Genomic DNA, 17,516 nt, shown 5'->3' with positions numbered 1-17,516 from the left:
CTTTAATGAATTGAACCCGTATTTTATGTTAAAAGGCAGATATTTCATAAGATCTAAACCTTCAAAAATTCACCCACAATCAATGAGCATTGTTTTCCCTACAGGGTACGTGCACGCTTGTGCGCGTACATGTGTATGTGTGAATGCACAAAACACCCATTTAACAAATGCTCGTGATTTGATTATCAAAACAAGACAGCGGTTCCCTACATGTTTTCTCAGATTTTAAATATAAAATTTATTGCTCACTAATTTAAGTTTTGCAAATTAAGCTGGTTAAGCTATTAAAATCAAAGGTATGATCAATTACTGCAAAATACAGAAGTAAATTTTGAAAAATGAACTGTTCTACGCCCGCTCTATGCGTGCATCTCGATAACGATTTAATATGGAATTAACTCAAGCTTGAATATGTTAAAACCAAATTTCCGTCTGTCCTCTGCTGCTACAAGCTCATTGACTACGAGTTTGTTTGATTCCAAAAATGGGTTTCACTACAATGCGTGCGAACTTAGCATTTCTAACTTGCTATTTTTTTTTGTGATGGTAAAAATTGCAGTATATTTTGTATTATACTAAGAATCGATATTATTAGGCTGTGAATAAATTTAATTGGAATGTGTATGATGAAGGTGTAATTTCACTCCATCTAACCGAATCAATTTCAGCGTTACACTACTTATTTAGGCCACATACCTATACATATGTATGTGTGTGCACTTGTACCTAAAATCCCTATGATTTGAAGATTGCCTTGCTCGGGCTTTGCGAAGCTTAAACATAAGATACTGAATTAAGGTGAGTGAATATTGTACCGGATAGCTTTAACTAAAAGGACGGATAAGGGGAGTTCCCATAAAAAGATGTCGACTGTATTAGTTTACAAAAAGTTTGGGAACGTCTTACCGCGAATTCAAGTTTTCAAATATCTCGAGTGCACACATGTGCATACATACGTATCTATACGCTTATAGCAAGAATTTATACTTCAAAGCACAGTTGCCTACAGATCTTGGTTGAGTGCGGGCGATTGTGTGTTTATTAAAAACTATGGCTGAGAAAGGTTGGTAAACGTTTTTGATAACTGTTCAGAGATCTACATACATACATAATATATAAAACAAATTAAATCATGTTCTTTTTAGTCGAAGTTACTAAATATTCATAATAAATTTGTAATTTTGAAAGTCATTTATAACAAAGTACTGAAGAAATACGCGAATTCGTAGTATACTCGTATATTTGTACATACACACATATTTACATATGTAAATATTGGCGCAAAACTTACCCCTGTGAACGTTAGTGGTGTTTTCTTTCTTTGGAATAATGTCGCATTTATTCCGCCCTGCGCCAGGGCTGCCAAATTATCGTTTTATTTTCTCGAATTGTTTTAAGCTTCAATTAGTGGTGCAATACTTTAGCTATAACCGTAACCATAGAAATCAGCTGTTCTCATAAAACATATGGGAATCACTGTAAACGATTATAGGTGTCACATCATTGCCCCGTAGTCATAGCCGTAGCCGTTTGTACCTATTGAATTTTGTTGTTTCCCTGTAACCATAGCAGCTGTGAAATATTTGACATTTGTTTTAATATTTGCGTTACAAATAATAAAATTGAATATTAGAAATGAACGACGAAAAATTAATCGACTTAGTGGAAAATTATCCGTGTCTTTATGGCAAAATACGTATAGATTTCAAAAAGCCGGAAAAGAAAAAAAAAAACACTTGGAAAGAAATTGCGATTAATTTAGTGAACCAAGTGTTATTGTGCCATTCAACTGTTTGATTATTTTTGATGTATGCGGAAAGTCTTGTTGTAAAGCAATGGGGAAACTTTCGGGAGCGTTTTGGTAAAGAAATGCGAAGTTCGCAGAATGTTCCTGGAAGTGGTGTTACGACTGGTAGGCAGTGGGCCCTGTTCGAGTGACTGCAGTTTCTAAGGTCACAGGTAAGCCAATACCCGTAAGTTTATTGCATTATTATTTCATTTACGCCTACTACAACTAAATAGTATTAATTTTCTACAGATTACAGCAAAGTTTGCCATCATGTTTAACAGAAGGGTCGACGGACTCCGATGCACGTGATTTTAAAGTGACACGTAGTAGTGACTCACAGCGACCCGATGAGAGTTCACCAAAAGATTCGCCAACAGCATCAAAATCTGCAGGACTGTCGACATCCGCCGGGCCTATCAATATCTGAAGTGTCCACACCATCACTGTCACACAAGTTGACGAGTTGGATTGTCTTTTTGTTGAAACAATTAAAACTTTTCGTCCCGCCGGAAAAAAGATGTTAGTGCAGACATAATTTGATTTGGAATAAGGAGTTGTTCAGCTATTGCCAAAATGAGAACGAGAGACAAGCATTGGTTCTGCAACGGTGCACGGAAATAGTAATTGCAACTCTGGCGGAAGACCAGGAATAATTTGTTTTTTCTTAATACCAAATTAAATTTATATATTTTGTTCATTAGCAAGTAGAGAATTATTTCTTTTTTTTTTAATGAGACTGCCGCATAAGTCAGGTGATACTACTGTATAATGCAATACGGCGGCCACCGTAGCCGAATGCGTTGACTTCTTTTTAATTGGCGCGATAACCGCTTACGCGATTTTGGCCGAGTTTAACAAAGCGCGCCAGTCGTTTCTCTCTCGTGCTAATCGCCGCCAGTTGGACACACCAAGTGAAGTCAAGTCCTTCTCCACCTGATCTTTCCAACGCAGAGGAGGCCGCCCTCTTCCTCTGCTACCACCAGCTGGTAACGCATCGAATACTTTTACAGCCGGAGCGTTTGTATCCATTCGGACGACATAACCCAGCCAACGTAGCCGCTGGATCTTTATTCGCTGCGCTATGTCTATGTCGTCGTAAAGCTCATACAGCTCATCGTTCCATCGCCTGCGATATTCGCGTTGCCAACGTGCAAAGGTCCACAAATCTTACGCAGAATCTTTCTCTCAAACACTCCAAGCGTCGCTTCATCGGATGTTGTCATCGTCCAAGCTTCTGCGCCATACGTTAGGACGGGAATGATGAGAGCATTGTAGAGTGTTAGTTTTATTCATCGAGAGAGGACTTTACTACTCAATTGCGTACTTAGTCCAAAGTAGGCAAAAGAGATTCTACGTAGGATTTCAAGGCTGATAACAATCGGTGTTAATATTGGTTTCTAAATAAACGAAGTCTTTTACGACCTCGAAATCATAACTATCAACAGAGACGTGGGTGCCGATACGCGAGTGCGCCGACTTTGTGTGAAGACAGGAGGTACTTCGTTTTGCCCTCGTTCACCACCGGACCCATTCGCTTTGCCTGTTTATCCGTTTTGGAGAAGGGAGAACTAACAGCGTGGCTGTTAAGGCCGATGATATTGATATCATTGGCATACGCTAAAAATTGTACGCTCTTATAAAATATTGTGCTTGAGCGATTAAGTTCTGCGGCTCGTACGATGCTCTCCAACATCAGGTTAAAGAAGTCACACGACAGCGAGTCACCCTGTCTGAAACCTCGTTTGGTATTGAACGGCTCGGAGAGGTCCTTCCCAATTCTGACGGCGCTGTTGGTGTTGAGGAACGTCATCTTGCATAGCCGTATTAGTTTTGCGGGGATACCAAATTCAGACATAGCGGCATACAGGTAACTCCTTTCCGTACTGTCGAATGCAGCTTTGAAGTCGACGAAAAAATGGTGTGGGTCGGTTCTCCTTTCATGGGTCTTTTCCAAGATTTGGGGTATTGTCAATATTTGGGCGATGATATAAAACCACACTGATAAGGTCCAATCAGTTGGTTGATGGTGGGCTTCAGCCTTTCACACAATACGCTCGCTAGAACCTTATAGGGGATATTTAGAATACTAATCCCGCGGTAATTGGCACAGATTACAGGACCGCCCTTCTTATGGATTGGGTAGAGCACACTTAAATTCCAATCGGAAGGCATGTTTTCATCCGACCATATTTTGCATAGAAGCTGATGCATGCACCTTAGCAGCTCTTCGTCGACATGTTTGAATAGATCAGCCGGCAGTCCGACGGCGCCCGCGGCTTTGTTGTTCTTTAAACGCGTTATCGCTATGCTCACCTCGTCATGGTCGGGTAGGGGAACGACAATTCCGTCGTCGACGATTGGGGCATCGGGATCTTCACATTCTCTGTGACATGCGCTGTTCTCACTGTTTAACAGGTTTGAGAAGTGTTCCCTCTATAATTTAAGTATGTTCTGGATGTTAGTCACCAGATCGCCGTCTTCGTTCTTAAAACCTTCTGTAAACCGCCGAACTTTCTGGTAGAATTTTCGGGCGTTGTTCCTGTTGGCCGGTATTCAAGCTCCTTGCACTCAAATATGGCCTCTCGTTTCTTCTTTCGGATAATAAGTCTCTCTTCCTTTTTTAGCTCTCTGGCCCGCGTTGGTGCGTGATTACCATGCGAAATTCAGAGAGAACGTAGGTTCGATTCTTGGTGAAAGATCGCCCCTCGGCAGGGAATGGCAAATCTCCGAGTGTATTTCTGCCATAAAAAAGCTCCTCATAAAAAATATCTGCCGTTCATAGTTGGCTTGAAACTGTAGGTCCCTCCATTTGTGGAACCACATCACGACGCACACCACAAATATATATATGACACTCTAAAAATCTGTTTTTTAATCAAAAAATACGAAATAATTAAAATAATAATATGATTCTAGTACAGACGATAGCCATTGATGTTGTGATCAACATATTAAAATTTCAGACGATTCGGGGAATAGTTGTTTTTTTTTTACAACACCAGGCCGAAAAATAAACGTTTCGAGATAAATGAGTTTAAGGTTTAAGGTACAGGAGCGCGCGGACTGCTCTCTACCTAGTTAAGGAGCTGGAGAAGCTATAATATTGAGAATTTCCGGATGAAAATTCAGTTAAGTTGCCTTAAGTTGCTCTGGTATGGAATGTACTGTAAATTAAAGTGAAATATGTATAACAACTAAAGGACTTTCAATGTAATTTATTCAATATTTTCTTGAAAGGCTTTTTCGCCTTCGATAACAAAATAGTTAGTTAAGTATTCTCTGAGGGCATATGCACTATTCAGGCCCCTGCGTATAAAATTTCGAGCGGATCGCAGTGGCCCCCATTCGAATTAAGTTTATTTCTGTATTCTTCTGCATCTGTGTCGTTATCTTGGTATTGCCCCTTTGCGAGTCGTTTAACGATATAAAATTATGGAAGACTAAGCAAGCTAAGACAACTTTCTCCGCATTCACTGGATTAAACTCCATTGTTGACCTTAATACTCCCGATCGCGCAGTCAAAATTCCAAATGCGTTTTGAATAACACCACGTGCTCTTGATAATCTACAATTAAACGCAAGCTGTTCCCTTGTTGTGTTAATACTGTTATTAAATTTTTTATGTTATTAAGTTTTTTTTTAGAGAAAACTAGCTTTAACCCGCGGCCCCACTCGCGTAGGAGTAGTTTTGAGGGATTTAGGATATGTATATAAAAGAATTACAAACAATAATTTCATAGAAAATAATTTTTCATTAATAACCATAATATTACAATACCCGGCATTCGTTGCTATGCCTCGTTGAATAAAATAAAACAACCAATCAGAAAAATATCAAGCAAAATTATTTTTATAAATTTTCCATCTCAAATCGTTTTGAACTTTGCATTTGGGTCATAGTGGAACAGCTTATGCGGATTATGAAGTCTAGAGTGTGCTATAAATAGTGGGAAATAAGAAATACTAATATTTTTTAGATAAAATTTAAGCAAATATTGGATTATTAGTGACGAATGAGAGTGGTGGCGCGGCCTGGGGGCTGTGGGAAGGAAGTTCCATCATAAAAACATGCCTATAACCTTTATTGGGTGAAAATATGAATGTATAAAAATGTTTACGTCATTTGGTGTTGTCGTTTCGTATTGATGCGCGGACAACGTACAGACATTCACCTTTATAGTATAGAAGATGTGCAATCTTCAACAAAAGTGTGTGGGATGATTGTTGCTTTGGGGGCAAAGGAGTATTGTACTTATACTATAAATGAATATTTAGCATATCAATCTGCTAACAGAACATTAGTAAAAAACTTCTTATAATGCAATGTGCTTCCCGTCGATAGCACTTACAACCTTGTATTGCTCTTGAGTAGTTTTTGGTTTTTCCGACTTTGTGCAGTTTGTGCAATAGTATCCCGTGGGCCAAGTATCTGACAAGTATTGTAAATATAGTATAAATTTAGATATAAATATAAAATGTACAAAACTTACAGCAGGGTTATTGGCAGACGCTCTTCAGCATGATTTTTACCCTCATATTTCGTTAGGAATGACGTCATTATGTTTAACAACAACAGTCAAACAATTGCCGAGTCATTCTTGTGTGGCGAAAAAACTATTCCGTACTTAATTTTTTAATTTTGTGGTATGTCCAGGTATCCATTTTTTGCCCAATTCACCTTGATAGGATGCATGCGCCACCTCCTTTTTTTAATTTTTTCTTTTAGTGTATAATGCTATTATACGTAAAACATTAAATTAATTTCTGCATCACTGTCCATTTATTTTTTTAATGGTTGCTCTTTCTTTGTTATTGTTGTTGTCATTAATTCTACTTCAATATCAGCTGCCACAGCCATAAACAGCCAACAAGTGAGAGCGAGCGTTGTTAAGCTAATTTAAGCTTATCTGTGCGCGCAAGTTCGTAAAAACATTTACATATATATTTTATTCTAATATAAATAGATAATTCGTGGAGGTTTTGAATTTTTCTTCGTCCATTTTCATATGAAATACACAACATGTTCACTGTCGGCATATAATGGGTGACATTTTTTTAGAAAAGAAAACGCTAAAAATATCGTAATTACTCATATCTGTTAACGTGCACATGTAAATGTATTGCTCAATATGTGTGATAATACGTACATATGTACCTGCATATATTTAGTAGTTTGAAAGCCTTTTTTGATTTTCTTTAATTTTAGTTTGTTGCCATGGGCCCGGTTACGGGAGCCCTATTGATGCTATGAAAACGGGAGTCCGCGAAAAGCTGCTATACACTGTTACTGTGCAACCTAATTTAGATGAGCCTCATGGTGACTATTTATCAACTGTGGATGTTGATCCCGACAGTCCAAGTTATTGTCAGGTTTGTAACTTATATTAATTAATATTTTCAAATTCATTTTTCGGTTTAGTTATTGTCCAGTAAAGTTAAAAAGTGATCCATTTATACAAGTACATGGCTCAAAATTTTAAACTTTTTTGACATGCTTTTTGATTTATACTCATATGTTATAAAATTTCTTATTTCAAAAATGTAAGTCGCTGGTAATCTCAAAAAGTACCGAGCCGACTTTGATATACTTTTTTTTAAATAAATCTCCTGTGTTATAGAAACGAGTAGCATACTTATTTTCAAAAGTATTTTTTTCTTTAGGTTCTAGTTTTTGAAAAACCTGACAAAATGCTAGCACAAAACTTTTCGGCCGCCAAACTCAAGCTAGGGATATTCCAAAGAAATCGTTGTTTATAAAAATCAGTTTCGTTCACCATCTGTTTCAATACATTTTTTATACGAGTGTTAATCTTTTTTTGTTTCCTTCTAAACCGAAAACCGAAAATTCGGGTTTTACATTCCCCAGCAGCGTAGTATAATTATTCTGTGTATATTCGAGACAAGGTTTAAATTTTATTGTGTTTAATGTTTTCCCAGTAAGCGCTCGTTTTTTTTACTAAATAAGTTCCCTTATGAAAAACGAGTTGAAGCAGTGCTCCTATGTAAAGGGTGGTTAAGGCCGGATTCACACTATGATGCCGATCACGGTCCGCTCTCGGTCCAGTCTCGGTCCGGTAAAATATTCACAAACGAAAAACAATGACTGTATTCACACTATCCGTGCTGTTCAAGTTTCGGTACAGTCACACTCCAGCATCGATCAAGTTCGAAGAATATTTTGCTGGACCGTGATCGAACTGGCCGCGACTTGTACTGATAGTGTGAATAACGTTGCGTTCTCGCAACTAACGATGAATCGCGACTGGACCGATGTAAGAACACGAATGTAGATGTCGAAAGATTTTACCGAACCGAGACTAGACCGAGAACGAACCGTGATCGGCACCATAGTGTGAATCTACCCTAAATTTCAAGGGCCGATGTTGAATGTGGGGTTATTTGAAAGAAAAGGTGTACGTCGATAAGCCAGCAACAATTCAAGAGCTAAATGATGAGCTAATTCGGCACAATAACGGCATAGCACCTCAATTATGCTTCAGCGTCATCGAAAATTTGGACCATCGGATGGAGGGGTGCCGCCGAGGTCGCGGCCGACATTTGGCCAATATTTTGTTCCATACGTAATTGAGCCATACCAATATTATCATAATAAAGAGAAATGAGAATAATTTCCCAAAAAAATTTTATTTTATTCAAAATCCACACCGGTCCTTAAAACCTAACCACCCTTTATAAGTACTTACCATAAAAGCCCAGAAATGTTAAGAGCATCCGCAACAAAATATTTGATGAAGTCGGAAACGGTCATAAATAAATGGGTGCAATGGTATACCGAAATTGAAAAGGTAGTCACATCCCCGAACGAGGTCCAAAAGAAAACACATATCCAAAGCAAGATTACAGGATCATTGATTTGTTTTAGACAAAGCCCCAACTTATCGTTACGTGAAGCTGAAATAGTTTTAAGGAAAAAGTGGTGTTAATGTATCCAAAGATACGATTGGAAAACGTTAACAATGAACGGAAGTGGGCAAACGTAATATTCATGGATGAATCTTCCTTTTGGACGAATAGTTGCATGCGTCGGCCTTGGTGTACTTCTGATAATCGACAACTTCATCGAACTATTAAGCATCCAATTAAAGTTCATGTTTTGGGCTAATTCTTCAAAAAAGGATGAACGAACAACTATCCAACCTTTAATTTTACAAAAGACAACGATACTAAGCATTAACGCCAAAGATGTGTGGAGTGGTGTAGTCTTTTTCCGAGAATCAAATACACGATTTTACGTTTACAGATGAGGAAAAGGAATGAACGAATTGATTATAACAAACAGTTGTGTGTGTGTCTAACAAGTGGAAACTGCTAAATGGGATGAAATGTTGTTGAAAATGTTTTGGCAATAGTTAAGCAAAGACTCAAAGGTAAACAAATATGAACTTTCAAGTAGTTATGAAAACAAACGGTTTTAACACAAAGTATGACTCAAAGATGTAAACTCATTTATTGCGTATAATAAATATCATAAGCCCATGCAATGTGGTTTGCTAGAATCGCATTAGTCAAATAGTTTCTTAGTTATGACGATTACGCTTTTATTAGACATCCCGTATTTATGTACACGTGGACGTCATCACACTTCGTTCGTTTATCCGTGGCCCCAATCTACATATGTACATATAAGTTGGCACACCTTATTGGTAGATGTTATAATTTTGCAAATGGCGTTGCACGTCTATTGTATATATTTAACACTTTCCAGCTAGACAGCTGCAGTTTACAAACAATTACTTGCTATAATACGCAAGAGAGTAGAATATTTGAGTCGATGTTTTTTTGACCAATAATCAGTCGGTGGTTCCAACACCACAGTGAATATCAACATCTTAATCGTATCGCAAAAGGAAACATTCCGGCGCTTAGTTGCTCGACTCAGACGAGACCTTGCTGATTGTTCGGCCGATAATATCGTGACTGTCGCTACTGATATTGCTGAGAATTAAGAAACATCAACCAGACGACGGGCCACGCAATTAGGCACCACCAGACGGCACCTACAGCTAATTTTAGTGAAATACTTACACATATCCCTGTACCAAGTGCAAACAGTGCATAAGTTGATGCCTGCTGATCGTCAGTCGCGTGTGAATTACTGTCAACCCATCATCATTATAAACAACGAAGAGGGCGATTTTGTGGCGAGAATCATTATGAGCCGTGAGGCGAATTTCTACTTAAGCGGTCACATCAATAAGCAAAATCTTCGTTTTTGGGACACTGAAAATCCGCGTGTGATGCAAGAAGAGCCATTACATCCACTCAAAGCCACTGTTTGGTGCAGCGTTCACGAAGGAGGAGTTATTGGGCTGCAGTCATCGGCAATACGGCCAATGTTACTGGCGAAAGCTACACGGCCATGATAAACGACTTCTTACTGGCGGAATTGGATGAGCGGGGCTTGATGATCATGTGAGTTCAACAAGACGGTGCAACCGCACGTACATCACGGACTATGGATATTGGGAAGGAAGCGCTTCCTGATCGCGTAATCCGCCGTTTTGGCGATTTGGCATGACCAGCAAGATTGCCTGATTTAACCAGCCCAGACTTCTTTCTTTGGATCTACTTAAAGTCGCGAACCTGTGTCAACAACCCTCAGACAACCGCAGTTCTTAAGGACCATATTTTAACGGTCCTAATAAAGATTTCCATTATTCATTATAATTTGTTTTTATTTAATAAAGTTATTCAAAAACAAAAATGGATGATTATTTTTGCGCCACCTTGTACATAAGTATGTATTTATCTGCAAGTTAAAAAGTTTTTGTTTATGAATTGTAGTTTGTTTTTGTATAAATATATACTGTAGAAATGCTGAATAGAATAAAGAACAACTGCTTGCTTTAATTGATTTGCGGTGCACCGGAAGGAAATTTAAATGAAATAATATTTATTATAAAAGAAGAAATAATTGGCTATCCTCTATAATGGGTGTGTATGCATGCATTTTTTTTTTTTACTTTTGTGTGTTTCTTATATTTCAGCTTTTCTTATCGGTAAACCGAAAGGACCAGATTTTTACAATGGGCTAAAAAGAAGAAAAACTCGCGGTTATTATTAAAGCACACTTTGTTTTTTTTCTCTGTATGTAGAACGCTTGTCAATCAAACACAACACACTCTCTTCCTTTCTCCCACTTCTCACTTATTTCACTTCTTTGCTTAAACCCACGATGTATAGAATGCAAAGGTTTGGCCATCATTAAACCGTTATTAGGCTCTTAGAGAATTTGAAGGAATTTGCTTACGTCATAACGGATGGTTTACTCCACTGTTGCCAGTCCCTGCAGCTAACAAATTATTAGCGGCAAGTAAAGACAGAGTAGAATGGGCAGTTAACCGAAAACGCGTCAAAATCCTAGGGATAAAATGCTATAAACACCTCGAGTTTGGCCACTTTACATGAAGCTGGAAAAATGCAATGAGCCCAATCATATAGTAGTTAATGCAAAAAAGAAGAGAGGAGCGCTATTTGCTCCAGAGGTGAAGTAGAGTGCCTACTTCGCATTCTTGATTAAGAATTATTAAAATTTATGGTGGCTGATATTACACTATCAGAGAGAGCCACAAACATGGAAAAGCTCCTAATACGTAGCATTAAAGTAGCCTGTTAAGAAGCGTTGAGGAGAAAGCGCTTATCATTTCGACGAGCTCCTATTTATTGAAGGAACGAAGAGATTGCACAGGACAAAGCCAAATTATCAGATCAGAAATTATCAGCGAGAAGACGGAATACAATGCTTCTTCTTCCTGATTGATGCGATCACCACTTACCCGATTTTGGCCGAGTTTAACAAAACGCGCCAGTCGTTTCTTTTACGTGCTAACCCGTGCCATTTGGAAATACCTTCTCCACCTGATCTTTTCAAGGTAGAGAAAGTCTTCCTCTTCCTCTGCTACCACCAGTTGGTACCGTATCAAATACTTTCAGAGCTGCAGCGTTGTTTTCATTCGGACTTCTCGACCCAGCCGACGTAGCCACTGGATTTTTATTCTCTGCTCTATGTCTATGACGTCGTAAAGCTCTTACAGCTCATCGTTCCATTGCCTGCGATATACGCCGTCACCAATGTGCAAAGGTCCAAACGTCTTCCGCGGAACCTTTTTTTCAAACATTACAAGGGATGCCTCATCGGATGTTGTCATCGTCCAAACTTCTGCGCCATACGATATGACGGGCATAATGAGAGACTTATAAAGTGTGAGTTTTGTTCGTCGAGAGAGGACTCAATAGTCTACTTAGTCCAAGGTAGTACTTGTTGGCAAGATAGATTCAACGTTGGATTTCAAGGCTGACATTGTTATCGGTGTTAATGTTGGGTCCTAAATAAACGAATTATTTTGTACCTGTCAACAGTGGCGTGGATGCCAATATACGAGTGCGCCGACTGTTTGTTTGATGATAGGAGGTACTTTTTATCCTTGTTCACTACCAGACCCATTCTCTTTGCTGTTAGTTCCAGTTTGGTAAAGACGGAACTAACAGCGCGATTGTTAAGGCCGATGATATCACTATCGTCAATTGTACGCTTTTATAAAAAACTGTGTCTGAGCGATTAAGTTCTGCGGCTCGTACGATGCTCTCCAACATCAAGTTAAAGAAGTCACACGACAGCGAGTCACCCTGTCTGAAACCTCGTTAGGTATCAAACGGCAACGTCATTTTGTATTTAGTTTTGCGGGGATAATTCAGACTTTGCGGCATATAGGCAACTTCTTTTCGTACTGTCGAATGCCGATAATGAATCTTTTCCAAGACTTGGCGTATTATGAATATCTTGTCGATTTTCCAGGTCTAAAGCCAATCAGTTGGTTGATGGTTGACGCTCGCTAGGACTTTATACGTGATATTTAGAAGACTAATCCTGCAGTATTTGGCACAGATTGCAGAATTGCCCTTCTTGTGGATTGGGCAGAGCACACTTAAATTCCAATCGGCGAGTATGTTTTTATCTGACCATATTTTGCATGGCTCCTCGCCGCCGTGTTTGAATAGCTCAGTTGGCAATCCGTCGGCTCCTGCGGCTTCGTTGTTCTTTAGCCGCGTTATCGCTATACTCACCTCGTTATGGTCGGGTACTGGAATGACAGTCCAGTGAGATTGGGATATCGGGATCTTCACATTCTCTGTGACATGCGCTGTTCTCACTATTTAACAGGTTTGAGAAGTGTTCTCTTTATAATTTAAGTATGCTCCTTCTTGTCACTCACCAGATCACCGTCTTTGTTCTTACAAAAAATCGCCCCGTTCTTGAAACCTTCTGTAAGCCGCCCAACTTTCTGGTAGAATATTCGGGCATTTTTCCTGTGGGCCAGCATCTCAAGCTCCTCACACTCACATATTTCGGTCTCTCGTTTTTCATTCTGATAATACGTCGGTAGCATAATTTCTTTCTGCGGCAGCATGACGTTCCTCGTCGTACCAATTGTTTTTTCGGACTCGCCGAAATCCGATTTCTTCTTCAGCGGCGAAACGTAGAGAACGAGAAATGTTGCTCCATTGCTCGTCCACGCTGGATTGTTGGGGTGTACTCTTCGAGAACAGGAGTGAGAGTCGAGTGGCGAATCTCCTGATTGTCTGTTTCGATTGCAGCTTTCCGATGTCGAACATTTTTTGTGTAGTTAGAAAACCGGAGTGAACGACAGCGCTTGGAAGCCAAGTCTATCTCCTTTCTCTGGTTGACCTACCAGCCATAAAATCATAACAATTATTGGATATGTAACGCTTTACGGCAAAATATAACATTTGCTTGATAATACTTACATATATATTCAAGCGATTATACATTCGTAGAAAGTTTGGAAATGCACTTGTAACCAGCAACGTAATTGTTATTACCAGCCTTGAATGCGATGAATGTGACTTTTCTTATATTATATATCTATATTTAAACCAAATTTCATTTTTTTGCGCTTCCCTAATTTTTTCTAATTATATCCGATCAGTTGAAGCACTTTTTTAATGCAGGTATTTTGATATGGATTTTGATCTTAGTTCCAGCTTCAATTTTCGTATTTTATGTAAATAATTAATGATTAACTAAAAAATGTATGTATTCTTAGGTGATCCATAGAACTTTGACCAACCGCATGGGTAATGAATTACATCACTCGGGCTGGAATGCCTGCTCCAGCTGTTATTATATTGATGAGAATGCTAAAGAAATTCCAAAACGTGACAAATTAATATTGCCTTCAATAAATTCCGATTTCATTTATATTTTGGATGTGACAACTGATCCACGTAAGCCCTTTATATCGAAAATTATAGACGGTAACGTACTTAAAAGCCATAATGTTACTGCTCCACACACTACACATTGTCTGGCTGACGGCAAGATCATGATATCTACACTTGGCGATGCTGAGGGTAACGCCAAGGGCGATTTTATTCTATTTGAAGCAAAGAATTTCAACTGCCTAGGGACTTGGACGAAAGGAGATCGAAAAGCGTTATGTGGATATGATTTTTGGTATCAACCATATTTTGATGTCATGGTGTCAACAGAATGGGGGGCTCCAAAAAAATTTAGACGGTATGTTGTTGCTTTTTACATTAAGCTTGATGTTTGCATACTTAATACATACCATTTTACACGTACTTAGATACTCACAGTTTTCTTTTAAAGTTAAAATGTGGTAATTTTGAAAAGTAGTATCTTTGCAATTGTAAGCACCTCTTAATGAATTTTTCATTATCGTATTTTGTACAATAACTTTTTGGTTAAGTTAAGTTAAATGGTTGCTCATACAAGAACCCACTTGGACAACAAAAATTTGATGGAATTCATAATGTGTGCGTTATCTAAACCTGCTATATCCACAGGTGTAGCAAAAAAGTGGGAGCCAGATGTCTGAATTTCAGTGAAAGTAGGGAAAAGGGGCTGAGATGATTCCACCTCATCCTCTAAATAAGTGCTGCAGAAAGAACTAATGGACAAGTGCGGTAAGGATACCCACAAAATTCGAAAGTCAGAAGGACCTCGTTACTTTGAAAGTTTGTGCACTACTCTAACGCTCGCTGCATTGACATGAATTCCACCTTTCTAAAAGCAAACTACAGGTTTTCAAATGAACCTCAATCACCTCATTTCGCGGGAAACCGTCTCGAGAGCTTCCCGTCTAACTAGCTCGCTCGTCAAGTGGTCCACTATGTAACTCTGACCAGGAACCCAAATGAGCCTAATATCGAAGTACTCGGATGCAGTCGAGAGAGAGACATGTGTTAAAAAATACATTAAGTGGGTAGTTGTAACCAATTGTAAAAATAAAAACAAATACCTGCAATTCGCACGACTTAAAAAGAGCGGAGCGAAAAAGTTTATTCTTACGAACGAGACAAGAAGAAAAAGAGGAAATTTCGTAATTAATAACACTGGTTTACAGCCAAAATGCACCAGAGACGCCGTTATGAAATTCCTATGTAAAATCACCGTCTGATTCCGAAAATCAAGGTTATTTTTTATTCTATGGTAACGTTTTTGAGATATTTACGAATTACCGTTATTTCAAAAAAAAAAAAAATTCGGCTCACTTAATCATATATATCTCGAAAACGAATTGAGCGATTCCAAAACCGTTGAAAGCTTTTAAAAGGTAATAAAATTTGCTATAAACTGTGTGTAAAACACTTTTTGCTAGGCCCTGCAGATTTAAAGATAACGAGCTATCATAACGGATTTTTTTAATTTTTTTTGTAAAAATATAAAAAAATTTGTACTTTGAGAGAAAGGATCTCGAAAACTTTTTACTTTTTCGTGTATTTTTTGTTTTCACTCTAAGCTCTGTTTTATTACAAAAAAAATAAACTTTGATTAAACAAAATCGATGAACTAATACAAAAGTTACAAGCATTCAAGTAAATATATCCATATAGTAAAACTTAAGTATCCTACAAATAATAGCATATGTACTGTATGTATTCTGTCTTAACTCTATGATCTTATTTTATAATTGAAAAAGTTATGTGTCTTGTTTTGACGCTTATTTATATAAGGATCGGTTTCTCTTATGAGAAACCAACAGTAGTCACCCATCATAGCGACATCCCAGAATCCTTGATACCTACTTTCAATCATTTGCATTTGCTGGTGAAACCTTTCGCCATGCTCATCACTTTCGTCGCCAAGATTTTGCGGGAAAAAATTTAAATGGGAGTGCAGAAAATGAATTTTTAAAGACATATTTACTCCTGAAAGAAAATTAAAAAGGGAATTAGATAAATACATAAGTGACACATTAGCATATAATTTTCTTAGGCTGGATTAATCTTCCAATTCAGAACAAATTTTGGTGGTTCTTGTTTGTTCGGAGCAGGGCAATAAATTCAGATTAAGGGCTATATGTTCTCATGTAAATTTAAAAATTTGCTTTCAAACTTTTTGTTTAGTTTTAAAGTTAACTGAGAAAATGGTCTTATATGTGTTTTTTATTTACCCATTTCCGCATAGTTTTTGATTAAATCGTTTACTATCAGCTCGAAGTTAGGACTTTTGTGTTTGCCTAAAAAAGAAGTAACGACCTTTTCAAAAGAGTCCCACGCCGCTGCCTCCACTGGTGACAATAATTCTTTGAAATGGGTATTGGCCGTTATTTTCCTTATTTGCGGCCCCACAAAAATCCCTTCCTTTATTTTTGCTTCTGAAATCTGTGGAAAGATTGTTTTCAAATAATGAAAAGCTTCGCCTTCTTTGTCCAAAGCCTTGACAAAGTTTTTGATAAGGCCGAGCTTGATGTGGAGCGGAGGTAGAATTATTTTTTCCTTCTTTATAAGTGGTGAGTATTTTATGTTATCCACCCCAACTTGAAACTCGATTCGTTCTGGCCAATCCTTTATGATGTAGTGGTCTTGACGTGCCCGGCTATCCCATTTGCATAGAAAGCAACAGTATTTTGTGTATCCAGATTGTAGACCACATAGCATTCCAACGACTTTTAGATCGGCACATATTTTCCAATCATGTTCTTCGTATTTAATTAATTTAAGCAATTTTTGCATTGTCTCATATGTTTCCTTCGTATTTACTGCATGCGCGATCGGGATAGATGGCTTTTGGTTGCCAATATGCAATAATACGGCCTTTAAACTTAATTTATTGGCGTCTATGAACAATCGCCACTCTTTTGAATCATATGGTTCACCAAACTGTTTAAATAGACCAGCAATGTTTTTGCAATAACAAATACTGTCCTTCTTCGTATAGTACTGGGAGAATTGTTCGTGACGAGTCCTATAATATGTTACCTTAACATCGGATGAAACAAATTTAAATTGTTGCATACGAGAGGCGTGTAGTTCGGCCTTTTCTTTTGACAATTCCAAATCCCTTATCCAATCATTGAGTTGTGCTTGTGACAAAGGGTTTCTTTCGTTTTCCGTTTGCAATTCAGTACAACATGATGCCGCGTAATCAGATACTGCTGTTGACAATGAAACTGGAGCCGGAACTAAAGTTAAATTTGATGCTGGCAATCTAGCTTCCGTTGAATTTAGTTCTGGTAATGACACTGTAGATACGCTCGCATAGGTTACTTTTCTTGACTTTCCAACCCCAAATACTTTTGTAGTACAAATATAGCAGTCCGTTGAATGGCAAGTTGGTTCCCTCCACTTCATTGGTGTAATAAATTTCATATGTCGTCTAAATAGATAGTTTAAGAAACTTGTCAGATATGCATTAAAAGAGAGCAAACTCCTAATTTTT

The 17,516-nt window shown here is 38.1% G+C and overlaps 1 protein-coding gene across 1 annotated transcript in view; it reads left to right on the top strand.

Moving 5' to 3' along the window:
- The first annotated feature begins 997 nt into the window (after positions 1–997).
- Positions 998–17,516, top strand: part of LOC129249853 (methanethiol oxidase) — a 31,784-nt gene continuing 15,265 nt past the window's right edge. Inside the window, exons 1-3 of the mRNA XM_054889525.1 lie at positions 998–1,063; positions 6,996–7,159; positions 13,876–14,348. Of these exons, the coding sequence (XP_054745500.1) occupies positions 1,051–1,063; positions 6,996–7,159; positions 13,876–14,348 (650 nt within the window). The 5' untranslated portion in view covers positions 998–1,050. The remainder of the gene's footprint in view (positions 1,064–6,995; positions 7,160–13,875; positions 14,349–17,516) is intronic.

This window comes from Anastrepha obliqua, chromosome 1 (genome assembly GCF_027943255.1).
Source record: "Anastrepha obliqua isolate idAnaObli1 chromosome 1, idAnaObli1_1.0, whole genome shotgun sequence".
NCBI classification, from domain to species: domain Eukaryota; kingdom Metazoa; phylum Arthropoda; class Insecta; order Diptera; family Tephritidae; genus Anastrepha; species Anastrepha obliqua.
The sequence above is the reverse complement of the archived record's forward strand: the minus strand, read 5'-3'. Positions and strand labels throughout refer to the sequence as shown.